This window comes from Neolamprologus brichardi, chromosome 6, assembly GCF_056152115.1.
Source record: "Neolamprologus brichardi isolate AB-2024 chromosome 6, ASM5615211v1, whole genome shotgun sequence".
NCBI lineage: Eukaryota > Metazoa > Chordata > Actinopteri > Cichliformes > Cichlidae > Neolamprologus > Neolamprologus brichardi.
In genome coordinates, this window is record NC_142109.1 from 25,986,045 (window position 1) to 26,005,208 (window position 19,164).

Genomic DNA, 19,164 nt, shown 5'->3' on the forward strand with positions numbered 1-19,164 from the left:
GGGTAAGAGTGCGTGAGTGTAGAGAGAGAGACACAAAAGAGGGATCCAGGCCAGACAAAACGATTGGCGGCTCCCAGGGGGATGATATCGTGTCTGTGTGTACACACATCTCAAGTGCTGGAAATGAATAGCATTATGAAACCATCACAGTTTCTGTTTCTCAGTAATGCCACCATTGATATTCACTGAGATGAATAACACGAACAAGCTTTTTTACTCTTACAAAGCTCCTTTCACAAAGTTCCAGCGAGACAAATGAGCAGTTCCTCAGCCCCGAAATGTAAAGATAAGCTGCACCGATCGGTCGGATGACTTGGTGTAATGTCAGGTGTGTCTTTTGACTTACAAAGTCACATCACTTGAGTGGAGTGCTCCTCATCTCTATGGAGGGTTTCACCATTGTTCAGCCCATTGTTTCTGCTTTATAGTCCAAGACTTTATTGGTTTAGATCGCTCTGATTCCTGTCATCAACCTGCTGAAGGCCAGCAGACAGCTCTGTTTCCTGATAAAGTTTAGAAACCTGTCCAACCATAATTAGAAACAAGCCGGTGAAAAAAGATGAAGCATTTTACAGAAATTGTAGGTGACAGATTGCAGATATTATCCTCAGGAGCTGAATACCTAACTGTCCTAAAATGTGAACAACTACTGAAACAACATTCACCAGGTGGCCAGAAGCTGAACGCCAAACGAATGCTAATGCTGCTTTATCACTGTTACGTGGGTAAATGTGCAGATGTTTGCTCTCAGGATCACTAAAAAACTTAACAGAGTGACAGTTTTATAACCTTTTACAGCTTGTTTCCTCTTCTTTGGTTTGTTTGTTTCTTTTTTACTCAGCTTCTAAAAACCCCAAACATTCCTCCAGATTTACTTCACTTCATACTTCAAGGCTAGATAAGTATGGGCTCATACTGATAAGGGGGAGAAGGATCTGTGCCTGCTTTCTCAGCCATTAATCAGTGTCACTTAGGGAAATCCAAGCCTCCCATTAGTGCTCCATTGTGAAGATAGTAGCTGACACAAAGGAGGAGGATCAGGCCACAAGACACAACTCACAGTAGCCTGGTTGCACCATATTGACCCTCTGCATGGAAGAGGCATCCCTTTTGTAGAGCACTTGTTCTCCTCCCCCAGACCCTTCTCTCGACTGGGCTGTATCACATAGAGAAAGAAGAAAGGAAAGATGGGAGAAAAGGGAGGACAAAAAGAAAATGATGCAGTGTCTCCATTAAGGCATTGTCAGAAACATGTATATCACCGTCTTTCCAGGATGCCTTTTAACCCTGTTGTTTAGCACAGAGGTGATATATCCCTGTCGACGAACAACATGTACGCTGCACATGTTCAAATTATCTAGGAGGAGCAGTCTAATTTCTAGAATATCTGAGTATGAAAGGAGAGAAAGGGTTGAAACAGAATGTAAAAGTAAAATCTAGTAAATCTTAGTCCACACAGATCATTAGAAGATATTCCTCAAAGTTCTTGCAGGGAAAACTTTCCTTAAAGTTACATCAGAAGCTCAGAAACTTCTAGTTTAAGGAGACTTTATGTCCAAAACATATTATTAAACTACATCTGGAATATGTTTAAATCTAGGCCAGTATGTTTTCTTCAGAATGAGCAGGATGGAAAGTTGTTTAAGGTTTAAAATGTACTTTCTTTCACTAATTTCTTGGATCGATCATTAACAATCATTTGCGCTGTTTACACATAATTTGTTGTTTATGTGTTTCAAACATATCAGTTAAGTAAGTGTCATTTCTTTCAAATGTACCTCTCTTCATTACACCCCATAGAGAGCCAGCTTTAAGAAGCTCTGAACAGCTTCTGCACTATTTCTTTAAAGTGCTACTTTGGAAAATGCTTTACATTTTAGAGAACATGTAATAAAAAAAACATGTTAAAAAATCTTTCCTTTTATTTGGAAACAATTTTCTAGATTTGGCAGTTACTTATTGTGGGAGAAAGTGCATAATTATACAAAAAAAATAATGTTGAGTCATCAAATAAAAAGGCATTTTTAAAAGAAGCTGATGATGTGATTTAAAGAGAATCTTAAACATTAAAGCTGTGATCATAGCATCATTTAACCTCATCTGTTGAAAGGCTGTCCCTTTTGGTGTAATAAGTAAGTAAAATGTAGTTATTAAGTGCTTTTCACAGACAAACAGTCACATAGTGAAAAAAAGAGTAAAATGAATTAGAATATTAAGTGTATTAAGAATATTAACATAGCTGGTTTAAAAGATACAGGTAGGGATAATAAAATTAACAGGTAGCTTTAAAATAAATAAGTAATAATTCAATAAACTAACAGTAAGCTTTTTATTTCCAGGGCAGTTGTCCTGTCCAGCCCAGTTAAGCAGCATTCACTCCAGTCCAGCGCCCCCTCAGGGTCAGTTTGACTGACTGTCTGACTCAGTATGATTGGACCTTATCCCACTTCAGTCCAACCCAGCAGGGTTTTGATCTCCTCATCTTAACTTACACGGCGAGGCAACACTGTACCGAGCCAAGTCGAGATCAGCACATTTCTCTTCCTTCCCGTGTCCCTGGTTTCTTGTGATAAGGATGTTATGTAATGGGTGTATGTAGTTGACAAGGGAGTATAGATCAAAATGAGTAGCCCTACGCCTTCCTTTCATTTTTTGCTGAGGATGCACAAACATTCCCTCCTCTCATCCCATTTGTAAAAGTACATCGATGTTTATCGCAATATTAACGAATAGCTGAGTGCATAGCACTGCCACTGATCAATGTACTCAGAGGTCAGCACATGGTCAAATTAATAGAAACACTATATGCTCTTTAAAGTAACCCATAATGTTCGTTTTTGGCACTGAATAAAAGTTGACTTTTAAAAAATACTGATCAGAAGTCCAGCCCATGTTACTATTCCTTTAAACCTTTAACAAACAAAGAGGAAAAAAGATGCTATTGATCACCAATGAAGGATTAGATTTCCAGTAGGGGCAAAATGGGAGGAGCATATAAGAGAATATCCACTTACCCTTTTATTAAATTTTTCTTTAGCAGATAGGCTGTTAACAATAACTATCTAATGGTCCCACATCACCCTTATTCTTTCCTCCGTTCGTTGGCTTTCACTGAAATTCATAATTGATTTTAAAATTGTATTTTGCCCCCAGATTATTCATCTGGGGGCAAAAAACACCATAGATTTTAAAACTATAGATTTTAGTCTTGTTCTATATTACGTTTCAGGAAGATTGTCTCTCTTAGCATTGCTAGGATTCAGCCAAAAATAGTAATTTAATTGGCTTGCATCAGTCCAATCAGCTTCTCATTTATAGATAAAAAGCTATACAACCTTTGAGCCCCCGTGTCCTCAGCACAACTGATCACTAGCTAGTGTAAAAAATGAGAGCATTTGACAGCTAATGAGTCTGAAACGGACAAATGACAAGTTAAAGGACAAATGTGAACTTTTGACCCCTACAGTGAAGGGATCCAGTAGCAAGCATGAGAGAAGGGTTGCTGTGAATCAATACAATATTGTTGTGAGTGAGCAGCAATCTGCTGAAACACTTCTATTCACACAGCAGTGGACACTTCCAAGATGAGTTCTTCCATCCATTATGGCACAAAGGATCAGCGAATGGTTTGAATATTAAAATAATGTGATTTATATGCTATGGCCATCATAGTTACTATACATCAGCCCAGCTGAACATCTGTGGGAGGGTGTAAGGTGCATTGAAGCTTCTGGGGACGTGTTCTGGTCCACAACACTTTCTCCTAGATTTTGTCATTCATCTTTTTTGCTTTATTGCTCATTCTGGAAGGAGAACCTTACTATCATAGCCAGTCCAAGTAATTCAGATCATTAGCATATCAACCACCACAGGAGCCTGCGTGTCTAACTATCAAGCCATTGTCAAGGACTCGACATTGTGTCGTTGTACTCTTGGATGTTGATAATAAAAATGGCACTGGGTTTCCTGTTGGATGGGCAATGATAAAACACCAAGATAATACTCCTCAGCAGAGTTCCTTTTCTTGGTTTCCACAAACAACATTTATAATCTCCCTCCAAAGGCTCCACTGAATTGAAGATTAGGGGGCAATAAGTGAGATCCTTACTGCTTCATAGCGCAAAATGAACATAATACATCTTCAAGAGTTTGACAGAGAACCTGATCAATAACGGAGACTTCACACACACACACACTGATTTGCAATTTTAACCTACTCACTGATGGAAGTCAGTTTTATAGAGGGACCATTAGAGGACGCACTCAATCCAAAAGCTAAATAACACAGGCGCAATATAATTACAGCATAATTCATTGAGATATCTAGTAGATGCTCACTGGGTGCTTTTGCTGGAGCTCTGATTAATTAGCTACCTCAGTTCAGTAGAGAAAAATAGATTTTATTACTTCTGTCGATAAGAGGCCATCACAGTGAATCTGTGCTTGCAGAAGGAGTTCATTAAAGGTCACAGGCATCTTAATCAGAGGTGTTGGGCCATTTGTTTTAGTAGTATCGGTTTCATGCGCACAAACTTGCACACACACTTTTGAGTTATTTGTTTCTAAGGCGATTTCGCCACAAGTTTGCATACATTATTAAGATAAAACTGCGCAAAAGCGATCAAATGCCAGACTGAATTTAAGAACATCTCGAGCCCTGCATGTGCTTCTCTTTCCTTTTCAGCCTTTCTTGTGCGATAATTGCCTCGATCTCACCCCTCTCACTTACTCTTTGGTAAATTTTGAATTCCACCACTTTTCACAGGGTTAACAGCAGAGTTACAGATGCTTCATTACAAACTATTCCATCACTTAAACCTGGGATGTCTTTTACAGCTGACCTAAAAGGCGTGCAGGAGAACACAGAGCATTACTTTCAGATCTGACCCGTCTGACTCTAGTTAGTTAGACTCTAACTCTGTCAACGCCATAAATGTAGTTTTCATCATTATTTGTTCCTGTTTGCCAGATAATGCTCTCTATTTGTATTTGTTAAAGTCACCGCTACATGCTGTAACATATAGACACTAATCTAAGACACTTCCAATCTTTCTGAATCCCATTAATTGATTAATTCTAGCATTTTGACAGATGTTTCAATATTCTATATTACATCACATCACAGCAAATTCTTCTTTCACTTCAAAATATAGTGTGGACACACTTATTTTTGCAGCTGGGCTTATTGCATATTTATTTGTTGGACTTTCCCTTTCATAGCACAAAACTTTGTTTCCGGCACACAATTTAATGGCACATTTAACACAAAAGGACGCGTTACTTTAGTTGTGGGATTTGTGATAGTTGGAGCTTTCATTTAAAGTAATGAAAGAGAGAAATGTTATCAGGAATAGAACGTAACTGTGACGTGTGGATGGCTCAAAGCTGTGATTGTGACTGCAGTGCCAAAACTCTGGCTCTGTTCTGAAGCTCTTCACTCAGTCGTCACCAAGAGTGCTGATAGCTGAGTCCCTCTCTGCACCTCAATGATACAACATAGAAACTGAGCAGAACTGAAAAGAAACTGTTTCAGTTTGGGGGCTTTTTTTGTTAAATTTCTACACAGAGATTGATGGTAATGTTGTCACCACCACCACATTCATCAATATAAAGTGTAGCCAGTAGCTTCTTAGCTTATCTAGGGGAAAAAAAAAGTCTGGAAAGAGAGGAAAACAAACTCAGCCTACCGGCTTTCTTTATCTCACTATGAACACATTATATCTTGTTTGTTCAAGAAGACCAAATGTAAACACACCAATTTGTGGTTTTGGGTGGAGGTTATGTCCCAGACTATATCTCAAACATTTGTAGTGATTTCCTGGAGTATTGTCATTTGAGTTAAGTTTAGCAACTGCAAGCTATAATTTAGAGCGAGTGTTGTACTTTTTATATCTGTGAGTATGCTATGGATCCCTCGCATCTGAGTGAGATAAATTTTGTAATCCCAGCAAACAGCTAAGATGTACATCTGGGCGTGGAATATACGTCCCCTAACAATCCCACTCACTGAGAGGCTGTGCACACACTTGGTGTTAACGACGGGTCTTTGAGTTAAGGCTTAGGGCAGTGGTTCCCAAGCTCTTTTTGCTAGGGCCCCTTTGTTTTACAAGAAAAATCTTCGTGCCCATTTTTCAAAAAAATGCCCCTCTGTTCAAAATGGGTTTAAAAACATAAACAGCTGTGGGATACTGTTTGTCCGTGATTTTAACCGGGGGAACAAATTGTGGCAGGATCAGCTTGATATTATTTGTATCCCACTGTAACTTTACTGTATAAAGAGCTAACATCTCCAAAATGTCAGGAGTAGTTAGTCATTACAAGAAGTGTTAAACTTGAGGGGGTAGGGACAAATAAGTATATACTTCTGCCTACTCCTTTTCAAACAAATAATGGAATGATATTTTGTAATGATTGTGAAGGAACATGTTTGAAATGTTTGAAATAAAAATGAACTGAACTGAACTAAAAATCAAGAATGTGGGATACTGTTTGTCCGTGACTTGGAGAGCCCAGCGCTGCTCCCGACGCAGGGAAAACCAATTCTGCAGGGAGACCTACCTTGGCACTTGTGCAGGTGAAGCCAAAGGGAAGATATGCTTCACCATATTTTCTAGTCTTTGGCTTAGAATGAAGTTGGTTTGAAAACATATTCAGCGATGCTTCATCTCCTGCTTTGCGTTTGTGCGGGAGCCCCGTGCTAGCAGTTTTTTCCTCTTCATACCGGGCCCCCCTGCAATGACCCCACACTTTGGGAAGCTCTGGCTTAGGGTATAAATTTAATAATAAGTTTTGGGATGGCCTCTTTCTACTTACATGAACAGAAGGAGGAACTTCCAATTCCAGTCACTGACAAAACAGAAACTGTTTCATGAGATATTCCACTTGTTTCTTTGTTTCTTTCTTGTTCTTTCAAGTTCCTGAAAGCCATTACATAGTGTTTATTTCCAAAGCAAAACTGTTTGACACGCAAACCTCGTATCTGGAAGGACAAGAGGTTTCAACATGAAACAGTTACTACACCCTTACAAACTGTGATTAGTGAGGCTTTACTGGCAAAGACCTTGGAGGACTTTATAACACACTTGCAGTTAAGGTTAAATGGTCTGCATTTCGTGTGAAGTTCTCAGCATTCTCGTGTGGCCTCCACAAGCAAAAAAAGAGGGGGGGTGGGGGCTAGACTGGAATTGGGCCAGATTTACTTGAAGACTAGGATGGGGACGGCTGCACCTGCTGTTGTTATTGTAGTGTTTTCAAGACCTCTCCTTGGAGGATTGGAGGATGCATGGATATAAAAGTATAACAATGACATTTAATGTGAGAGAACAGACTTCACCTGCATACATACTAAAAAAGAACCAGATTTCATTATGTGTCCTCCAAGAAGATGAGGACGTATTCAGTAAAACCAACTAGTCATCTATGATAACTACAAGTAAACATAATGAAATCATTATGCCGAAGAGTGAGAAATTGGTCTTTTCTTCTTACTGTGTTTCCAAAAAATGTGTCATTTAATTCCAATTTGGGCCACCCTGCTAAAGACAGTCATTTAATGCATATATGGAACATTCGTATCAAGAAAAAACTGCAAAATAAGAAATTGTGATTTTTTTAAATGGTTTGTCAGAAAGTTAAAATCGTCACAATTTGTTGCATACAAGAGGTATCGTGCATGAGAAAATCTAACACCAGTCTGCAAAAGCTGTGTGGCTCTGTGTGGGTGGGTGGTCCCAAGGGGTGTGCATTTGCACTCAGCCCTAACTGACCCCTTATGTTGTTTATCAGTCGCTAATTCATCCCAGTGGCATCTGGGTACTACTGCAGTCTGTCGTCACTGTGAAGCTTGGAGTGGCAGGGTGTCTAGCTAGGTATATTGTGGTGGGGTGGGTGCTTGTGTGTGCATGTGTGTTTGTCAGTGCATATGGGGTGGGCTGTGCTGCCAAAAAAAAAGGCCTATCATGGTTACCACACTCCCCTAGCAGAGCATCCATCTGGACGCAAGTAGTCTCATTGTTTTGACACTCACAGCAGGATGCAGTCTGGAGAGGAGAGGAGAAGCCCTCTTCACCTCTTTAACAGTGTTGAACATGATGTAGCAGGATGGGTCCGTGTATAATGTATGAGTGTGTGCTGGTTTGCAAACTTAAAAGGATAACCGATTATTTGAAATTGAATTAAAACATTTAATTATTGAAACTATAGCAGTGGGAAGTGAGGCAGAGGGAACGAGGCTCTTCTCATTCAGATGACAAACTAAAAAAAAGAGCCTGGATCAGACTTGTTCAGTCCTTTCCCTTTGTTTGTTGCAGGGTGTTTATGTCTATGTTCCCCTGTCCTTTCCTGTTATTTGAGTAAGTTGTTGATACGGCCTTTATTTAATTTATTAGAGGAGTCATATTTATAGATTGTTTTCATTTTGGCTTTAAACTTAGCCGTGTCAGTGGAAATTCCTTTAAGAAAAAATAAACCGTTAAACACCTCCTCTCCTCTGAGCTCACGCTGTGCCGGCGCAGAGTCTCCTAGAATAACACATCATAGTCAATTTTCTACATCACTGTAATCAGTTTTGCCCCATTTTCTTAACAAACACCATTTATAATGTTGTGTTGAAAGAAAAGTCAATATGCAATGAAATCCGGAGAATATATTCCCCATTACAGGAAAAAGGCATACATGTTCTATTTATCATAACGAGTTAAATTTGATGGAAAAGAATTCAATGGTTTTATCACTCACACTGGTTTTCAGTAGAAGTAAAGAACAAACAATTACCTCACTCTGGAGCAACTAGATGGTGTCATCTTCACCACGAGACACACAAAAACACGCAGTGTCACGGGATCGCTCGTACAGATTTATTGTTCACAACAGGAACGTTGCCAGATAAAGTGCTGTATACTGGTTTCACATTCACTGACGCCAAGACAGGGTTACACTGGTTTTAAATGCTCTCTATGGAAGCCAGCAACATGTAAAATATAAATGATAACAGACAGAAGACGTGAGATAAAAGAAATTACGGCTCATCCGGTTTCCCTCGTCTCATTCTCGTCATACGCCAAACTCACTCCCGTATTGGTGTCTTTTGTCGGGTTTCTCTAGATGCAAAGATTCAGTTCACGATGAGTCTTAGTTTTGGAGTTAGCCTGCTTGGAATAACACAACAATTTTCATTGAAAGTTCTCCATCACTAAAATCACATGAAACTGATTTTCTTTTGAAACATTCAAACATTCGTTAAAGTGCCAAACTGAACGACCTGGCTCAAACATACAACTGTAAACCAGCACTGATCACAAGTGTATATTTTTTTAAGTAATGTTTTCCCCAGAGAAGTTCACATTGCTGATATAAACCCAGCAAAGTGCTGAAAAGCAGAATAGTTGTCGACATCATAATAAGTGAGGGGCAGCCCAGGGTGGACAATCTATAGCAGCTTAGCATCAAAAAATACATTTCCCCTCAATTTGGGGAAAACATCTGAGGTTGCAGGAAAGAAAATGTAAATAAGACATTTGAAAAAAGAAAAAAAGCAGTAAGGACATTTTGGGGGTGAAGAGGAAAAAGTGCTGCCAAGTCTACATAAAGATGTGCAGACTCTAAAAAAATCTGCGAGAGACATCCTTCGGGGAAGTTAGCACACACCATTGTGATGCTAGTTTTGCATATTTTGGTTTGCATCTTAAAATATAAATGCAATCAAGGCACAGTGGCTGCTCGTGTGCACACACCTTCAAATTGGTTTTGACAGTCCATGCCGTGCAGTGACTGATTAGCTCCGACGCGAGACGGGCTTTTTGCTGTGGTACTTCCAGTTGGGCTTTAAGTGTCAGGAAAACCTTCTGACAGTAAAATGAGGTTTTGCAGACAAAACAAATCATCCTAAACAAAAGAAAAACTCATAAAGATACACACACTTGAAGTGATACAACAAAGAACACGTTTTAAAGCTGTGGTTCCCAACCTTTTTAACTTCATGAAGAGGAACACATTTAAAGACATTTAAGTCCGTTTATAGGATAAAGGACAAGGGTGAATTTTTTGCAACAGCATCAGGTGGGAATTAATGTCTCTGAGTGGAACTGAACCAGCAACCTTTTACTTTGTTAGTCCAAACCACTACACTATGGAGATATATCCATGATCTCATATATTACTCCCAATCATAAGCCACTGCCAAAAAATTTAGAGCAGCTCTGAACTGTTGTAGATAATATCTAAAGATGTGTATGACGACACACAAGTTACAAACAGCAGGATCAGACGTTAAATCATTTTCTCTTTTAAACATGCCAGTTCAAATCTAAAACCGCACAATTATTAGAATAGTGAAGGGAATTTGTTTGGAAACGTGCCCTGTGCCTCCCTCCCACACACACACTACTTGGGCAACTTTGTCACCTAAACTGAGCATGCCCAGAAGTGATAATGCAACTGATACAAATTATCTCATGCTGCGTGATACATATGAAAGAAAATCTCTAGTAAATCTCCCAAACTGAGGTCACATGTAAAAAAAAAAAAGAGGCTATAGCCTGTATATAAAGGATGGCTGTAGCCACATTACATCACCCACTCCTACACATCTATACATCATGATCAATCTTACTGAGGGTCTGAGGGCTTGTTAATCACAGTGTAGGCCTTCACCAAATTAGACCCTATTTCATTGTTTATTTTATTCTAAAAGTAGTTTACAATATGAACACTATACTTGATTAAATAACAGACAATAAAAGGGGAGAGTTACTGAGATATTAAGTGAGAAGTCCACTTGCATCTTCTTCTATGCAAGTGGACTTTTTTCTGCAAGCACTCACCCACTGCTGGCTATGAGTCAGAATCCAGGTTTAAAATGGCTTTATTACTCAGACTCAGAGTATACTACTACTACTACTACTGGATTTGTGTGGTAGGGTTGTGATTACTACAGTTTTTTTACATTGAGAAGGGCTAGGGCTGCACTAAAGTCGATCAGTATTGACTTGAACTGTAGATACTTCATTTTTTATTTCAAAGGGAAAGAGTGTTTGGAAGCTATTTTTAACTCTTTACCCCTCGAAAGCCTGCTAGGAGTAAGCCCTTCAAATCCTTTTCTGAACTAAGCAGTTTCTGGTGATTGGGTTTGCATCAGAAGTTAGTGAGGGTGGTCTCTGCCTTTGCTGCTACCTTTGGCAAAATCTGGAAACTATTTTAATGGCAGACTAAAGACAACATTTTTATTCTAAAAGGTCAAAACTCATTAAGGCCACAGAGCGGGTCATCAAATATAGTCTTTATAGGGAAAAGCATTTGGACAGTGTGATGCATTTATAAGGATGCATAGTTATGGTTATTGACCAGTTTGAGGAAAATATTACAACAGTTCAAATAAAATGACTTGTCTTCACTCATGTGACTTACAGATCACCTCGCCCTTAGGTTGGGAACAACGGCCTTAAAAATCCGCTGTAATAAGACTTCACGTGTGAAAATAACGACAAGGATTATTCATAGCACAACAATAGCTTGTCACGGAAAGATTTCCTTATGCACAAACCTTACAAAGTGCTGCTTTATATAGCCATGGGATCATGACTCAATGCATATGTTTACTCTCATGACTTCTGTCCTTCCAGAGTTCTTGGGTCTGTTGATGATTTTCACGTTTCACATTTAATCAGTGCCATATTTTTCAGTTTGAACTATAAACACACATATGTATACATTCATATTAATTCACTCCTTGATTAAAGATAAAGGCACCAGAGTCCCCCCACCCACCACCACCCCACCCATGCTCACTCAACAAAGCGTCCTGTATGTCAGCACAGCTCTTTCTCTTCCATGAGGCCGTTCTACAATACTGAAACCTCATGAAAATCCAGCATTAAGCTTATAAAACGACTCCGTTCATGGAAATGTGAAAGTAAAATGACTGTGTATGGATTATGTCAAACTAAAGCTGAAGAATGATATGGACTGTGAAGCACAAACATGAAAAAAAATGAGCATCGGGTTCTTAAAATACAGTTTTATTTGTGAATTTACACAGATTAGCAATACATCTAAAAGCAACTCCATTAGATAACCACTTATATAGGATTTTCACAGGTCACAAAGTAGCTTGGCTCATTCTGGCATGCCAAAGCAAAACTCGTTCTTTTTGTTTGTTTGCTTTTTTTGTTTGTTTTTTTGTTTTGAACAGAAAAAAAAAAAGAGGTGGCGACATTAGCAAAGCAAGGTGCAAACAGTCAAAAACAGATGAGAAAATAAAAAGGATGTGATGCAAATTCAGTTCATCTGGAAGCAATTTTGCTAAAAAAGAAAAAAGGGTTAATAAAAAAAAAAAAACACCACCTAAGGCGTCCTGCAAACTAAAAAAAAAAAAAAACTACTGCGATACAAATGGAGGATGAAAAAAAGATTTCCTGGAGGAGCGATGTATCAAAGAAAACAAAAAAACAAAAAAACATCTGAGTGGTGAAAATATGGTGTGTTAGTATCAGGTTGTCCTTTCCCCTGCTCCTGTCTACTACACACAGATAAGCACTTCCATTTCCTCTTTCTCCATCTTTCAGTTGTGTGACCTCAGTTCTTCGCCCGGAGCCAAAAGCTATCGTTTAACACGGCTAAAGATGTGCCCCTAAACCCTCCCGCACTCCCTCCAAATCCAATACTTCACATTGCTAGCTGGGATATTGGTACATCTGGTTAAACTGCAGGGGGGAGGATATGTGGCAACCCATCACACTTTGGCTTTGCTGAGTTCAACTGTGGGTCATCCGCCAGTTACAACAGGATCGTGTTTAGAAGAGAAATTACAGGAGGGAAGGTTTTAGAAGCTGAAATAATGACCGGCCTCGGAAAAGAATCATAAAAAGATAAAATGTCCTATGACCTCCTAATGATGTTCCAGTTCTTGGAGGAAATAAAACAGCAAATTAGGCAAGGAGGCGTAGCTACTGTGAGTGTAGCCACTGCAAAAATATTAAATAAAATAAAGTTTTGGGGTGCCTGAGGGGTGTCGATGCAGTCACTGGGGTGATTTAACAGAGTTCTTATTAGGGTCTATGACGCCTGAGCAGGCAGATAAGAATCACAACCCTTGTCTTATTAAAATAATGGAGGAAAAAAATTACAATATGGCTTAAAACACACACGCGCGCACGCACAAACACACCAAACAAAAAGACGTCACCGCTCTACTCTCCATGACCCATGATTCCCATCGCAGCTGGGGACTGCGTTTAGCAGAAACGCTGCTTGAGCGCAGTAATATTTTCTCACGTGTGACACCAATGAAAGATTATTCTGTCCGTCTTCATTCAACTCACTTTCTGGGTCCTGACCGCTCCCCGACACCATGCCTCGCTTTCTACTTGCACGACTTTTACCAAATTACTTCACGATCCTCCTCACTGGTGAAACCACTTGCAACTAAAATGTGTTATATACCACAAAAAAGTGCTGCACCATGAAATAAAAAATATATAGCTAACGAGAGAAAAAAAAATCTATAGCCAACATATCCAGTTTTCATATATCTGTGTTATATAGTAACTTTGTGTACTCTGAAGGTTAGAATATAATTTGAAAAGAAAAAAAAAAAAATCAGGCATCACTACAGAAGACAGCCAAATAAATTCAGTTGCTGCAAAAAAAAAATAAAACAGAAAAAAAAGAGAAATCATGCATAACATCTGTATTCTCTGTAAAAGCTTAGAAATGAGTACAAAACAGTCAACTAATACCAAATTTGTGTTCAGTAAAAATGAGATGACAAACTAGAAATAGAGATGCTTGCTTTAGATGAGATTGTTTTTCCTCCCATTCTCCCATTAATTTGGCAAAAAACCAACAAACGCTGAGATGAAAAGGACAAGATGAAAAAAAATGCTACATAAATATTCTCTCTCAGATAAGTTGTGATAGACTGTCAGCCTCACTGTCTCTACTCTTAAAACTCATCTGTAGTTCAACCACAACAAGCTGAAAAGAAGGTTTTTGTCAGAAGCCTGTGCCTACAGTAGCCTGAAGAGCGTGAGAGATCCTCTCTCACAGTAAATAAATCAACACAAACCCTGTGGCTGTTTTCTTTTTCCCCTCTGAGACCAGTTTTCCAGTGTGACTTGAAATTTTATGTGGTCTCGCTGTTCCGTATGCAGACTCAGGTGACCGGGATATAAAAAAAAAAAAAAAAGAAAAGAAGAAGAAGGAGGAGGTAAAAGGGCTGGAAGGTCTTAGAAGGGGAGGGAAAAAAGCGTTTCTTTTGAATGTGTGCAGTTTTACAACACATGGGCTGCATTCCAATTATTTGAAGCAAGAAAAAAACAACGTGGTTTCACGTTCCATTTTTCAACCCGGGAATAATCACAGGAGTAGCCAAAAACTGAGGATCTAAACAGCCTTGAATGACACTTCCAAGGAGCCCCGTTAAAGCCCTGCACAGGAGGTCAGGTGTGCAGACACCCCACTACCTGCCCTAGCCACCCCACATCTGTTGCAGTTTTCATCTGTGGCCTCACTTGCCCGCCCCAAACCCCTAAGCTTACTTGTCTTTTTGCAGAAGGAGAAAACTTCTCTTTTTTATTACAAACAGATTTTTGTTAATTCGTTTCCTCTGCCTTTTGCACATAAAACCTTTTGTTAAAAAACAAATAAAATTAAAAACATAAAAGGACATTTAAAACAAAATAAAAACAGACATTATTAAACAGAAAACGGGGGTTTGCTTGCCCCTCATTCTTCTATGCAGATGATCTCCCCGTCTGCCTCGCCGCCTGCTGCCCGCTCGCTCTCAGGCCTCCGTCTTCTCTTTCTTTTTGTTTTTCTTCAGGAAGGATGGGGTGCGGAACTTCTTCTTCTTCTTGGTGTTGGGCGACTTGGAGGGCGAGCTCTCGGGGGACAGGGCCTCTTCGATTTTCTCCCCGGAGCGCACGGTGATCTCCACGCTCTCAACGCTGGTGGTCAGCTGGCTCACGCGCTTTGACAGCTCCTCGTCCACGTCCCCGTGGTCGTTTTTACCGTTCATCAGTCCTGTGTGGTTCTCTGCGGGAAGGGAAATTAGCGAGACACAAGTTAGAGGTGAAAACATCGGGCACAACATCTGCAAGACGACAAAGAAGAGCTCCCTGGATTTAAGTGTTCTTTGGAAGGGATACATGTAGAGTAAATCTATGAGCTGCAAGGCACTCTCTTTTCAAATAAAATATTCTATGGCTTTTTACATCATGATCCTGTTTATCTTAAAAAAAATCTATGCATTTTGGCATACAAGCATACAATCTGGTAGTTAAACAGAGTTCATTAAAACTGGCTCGTTTTCCACCAATAGGAATCTTCAGCTTGTGGATGTCCACCAAGAGCAAACTCATAACTATTATTGGTGGAGCATCACTGAGGTGCATGTTCATGTTATCATATTGGAGAAATGACTGATTAAATCAATATATTTTCTCACACTGAATATGTCTCATGTCTTATTGTGTCTCACTGTGTCCTCTTGTGCCAAATGCGAGGCTCTGTTGTCGGATGTACTAATCACACAGTGTCCCTGTGCTCTACATATTTCGTAATATCCCTGCGTAAAAACCCCAGTGACCTGATAGCCCAGAGAGTCTGCCCTCCTTTCAACCCAACAAAATGGGAGCTTTGAACAGCACACTGCACACACCGCCTTAATCGGTGTTCACGTAACATGCCGGGAAGCGTCACATCTCCGTTCTCTGTGCTGCGAATGCAGGTTAAGCAATCCAGGGCGCTGGTTTCATATTACGCACCAAACGTGTCCTCTGAGGTTATTTTCATCGTTGCATAAAAACCAGATGGTTGGACTAAAAGGCTTGCTGTACAACACGGCTGACCTCATGGTGACAGTGTCAGAAAATATAGGTCCCCTGAGTGAACGCGCTGTTATTGGTTAATTGTTATTGTGTGGTTTTGCGTGTTTGCGCTGGAAGGAAGTGGACAGGAAGCCAATCCCATAGTGCCATTATTTACAACTTGTAGAGAGACCTCTATGATCCTGCCATTTCTTGGCGGCACACCAAATGGCTTCAAATGTCAATCTTGCGTGTTAACAGACGAAATACATTCAAAGGGCGGCAACAGGCAAGAAACCCAGTGATGTGACACTTCCCATTACCAATCCCTCAGATCTGTGATGTTAACACCAAATAAACATTCTCAAGTCTTTATAATGATGCGTGTAAGACTGCGACAAAACCTCAAGTTTTGATAAAAACACTGAATGTGCCAAGTAAGAAAATCAATACCGTCTTGTATCCTTCATTAGGAAGTGATGCAGAGCATGACGGCAAAGCTCTCAATTTATTGGCTGATCCATGTTCCTACTCTCATCTATGGCCACGAGCTGTAGGTAGTGACCAAACGAATATTTAACTGTTGGCAAAATGAGCCTTCTTTGAATGTTTGGGCTCTCTATTAGAGATAGGGGTGAGCAGCTCAGAGGAGAGATGCTGCTCCTCTACATCAAAAGGAAAGGCGACTCGGGCATCTGATCAGGACGCCTTCTAGGCAAGGTGTTCCAGGCATGTTCAACAAGGAGGAGACCTCTGGGCAGACCCAGGACATGGTAGACAGCTTACCCCCCCAAGACTGTCTGGTGAGAGGGGGGTCTGGGCATCACTACTTACACCATAGCAGACCTAGATAACTAGCAGAAAATGGAAGTATGAGCTTTCATCAGGAGGGAGTTAGTTTAGTGCTGGGCTGATATAACCAAAAATTGATGCCATTTCTTGAAGCAGCTACTCTCTGGCAACCAATTGCGAAATCACAGAAATCCCTGAATGCTTTATAAGTTTACAAGACTTCAAGTCTTTAAAAATTGCTTCTCCCATTGCTCTAAAAAACAAACAAACAAACCTTTGGACCCTCAATGGCAAAATAATAAGTGTATAAAATATGAATTCATACCTTTGAGGCAACGCTACATTTTCATAACCCAATATAAATTTGTATTGACCAAAAAAGAAGAAGAAAAAGCCAGAGAGGTATTAAATATAGTGAAACTGTTGCAGTTTCATTGAATTAGATGACCACGTTTTCACATGAAAGAGTAGTTAGTACAGCATGAACTAGTTCAGGCACTGTATAATAAGCATTTAGTCTATTGCAGTTAAATTTACGCTCTCATGCTCGTCCACAAACACACATCTGACATTAAAGTCAAAAAGCAAGACAGTGAAGCTCATTCTGAAAAAACAATTCAGTCTGTGAGTGAGTGATACCTTCTTTAGCTGAAGTGCTTTGCGGGGACTGGGTGACAGACAGAGACTGAGAGAGAGTGGAGCCATCGTCAGAGGTTAGCTCGTGCTCGCCATCTGCAGGGAGGGTGGGGACAGGGCCAGGTCGGGGGGGGGGGGGGGGGGGGGGGTGTAAGGGTTGGATGAGAGGATTGTGGCAGGGTGTAGGGGGTGGAAGTAGAGGGAAGACAGCAGGGGTGAGTGGGATGAGAGGTTGGAGGGAATTGGGATGAAGGGTCCGGAGGGAGTGAGGGGGTGGGGAGGTTGACAGATTAGTGGTAACACACACATGTTAGAATCAGGCCATGCACAGCTGTTTTCCAACAAAATTTACAAAATCCTTGTCTGCTGATCACCCAGCTATCAGAGTGCCATCAATCCACCCCGCCCCCGGGCGTGGGTGGCTGAGCACACACTGTAACATTTTGCTAAACCTTAACACGGACAACGACTTGTGGTCCACTGCTGGCTAGACCACCAAAGTTTAAAATTTCTTTATGAGATGTATAATTAACATAGACTGAAGTATTTGTATTGTGAGACATTTAAATACAGAAAAATGAAGTTTAGGGCAAGAAAGAAAAGAAATCTCAGTCACTCTTATATAGAATAAGGAGATTATGAGAAAAGTTTATATTCTTATGTAAAATGGATAAAGAAACAAGCACCCTTTGAACTATAGATTCTTAAACAATTCTATCCAACCATAAAGAGCACATAGTGTTGCCACGCAGCTTAGCTACAGTAGCTTAATTTCATTTTAAACACCAATTAGTCTGAATGAAAGACGTTCCCAGATCACTTTAACACATTCATTAGTACGTTCGGGCTTACACATCGAGCTGGCAGTCGTCACAATCATTCACAACTCCTACAAGCACAGCGTATAGGACGTGTTTGCATAACAGCCTGATCTGTGCAGCGATAGTACTCGGTGTTCTGTATATACACAGATAAAAATGCGTGCGAGCCTCAGATGAGATGATCTCAGTGTGTGTAGTCATTTGCATGAGCTTTGTCACCTCCTGTGAAACATATAGCACATAATATGCATCTGTACATATGTTCATACATATCTATGTCGCATATAACTCAATTTGATCAGTTCTCTTATATAATGCGCATTATAATCAATCTGTTTTTTAAAAAATGATCAATATATACAATCTGCATGTCACAACTAATCGCAGGCTAAGCCTATAAACGTGTGTGTGTGTGTCCGGGCCGAGCATGTATCAGGCCTTTCCAGACGGTCTCCAGCTTGTCTCCAGATTGGTCACCGGGGATTCATGGGGCTATGGGGGCAAAAGTGTCATAGCAACGGGCTCTGATCATGTGGAGGGTGTGAAGACCTGCTGTCTGTTCGGTCTGCCATCTAAATCACACTGGCCCCTTACACACATACAGTCGCACCATGTTTCATATGCACAGAAGAACATTTGCAGCCATCCATACACATGGCCTTACCCAAATATACACAACACACAAATACACATTCACTGTGCTCCAGTGTGACAGAAGGCCCCCCAGATATCGATTCGCTATTGATTTTTCCTCTGCCTCTCTGAAAGATAATAGGACAGAAGGCTAATATGATTAGCATTGACTTGTGTGTGCGTGTGTGTGTGTGTGTGTGTGTGTGTTGACAAGGTTAACACAGTTTAAAGCAGCCATAGACCTTGCATATAGATATAGACGTATAGGTATATAGATGTGCGTCTGTGCACGCGTTGACCGAGATCCTTTAAATCTTTTGTTACCACCAGACTGCTGAGAGGGCACAAAGAAAATTTGAGCTGTTTACTAATCAGTCTCCAAGGGGACGGCTTTGTAACTGCAGAACCAATTTTAAGAAATCCTGATTAGTTTTAAGCTCAAGTTGAAATCTGCTCCAGCTGTTTATTTTAAGGACTTG

At 40.2% G+C, this 19,164-nt stretch overlaps 1 protein-coding gene across 7 annotated transcripts in view; it reads right to left on the reverse strand.

The window, feature by feature from the left end:
• Positions 1-11,998: 11,998 nt before the first annotated feature.
• Positions 11,999-19,164, reverse strand: part of add3a (adducin 3 (gamma) a) — a 104,984-nt gene continuing 97,818 nt past the window's right edge. For 5 of the 7 annotated variants that reach the window (XM_087841911.1, XM_087841910.1, XM_087841913.1 and 2 more), the window contains 2 exons: positions 17,235-17,327; positions 11,999-15,030 (listed from right to left, as the gene is read on the reverse strand). In XM_087841911.1, the coding sequence (XP_087698037.1) occupies positions 14,780-15,030; positions 17,235-17,327 (344 nt within the window). In that variant the 3' untranslated portion in view covers positions 11,999-14,779. The remainder of the gene's footprint in view (positions 15,031-17,234; positions 17,328-19,164) is intronic. The other 2 variants (XM_087841915.1, XM_087841914.1) reach the window with 1 other exon arrangement.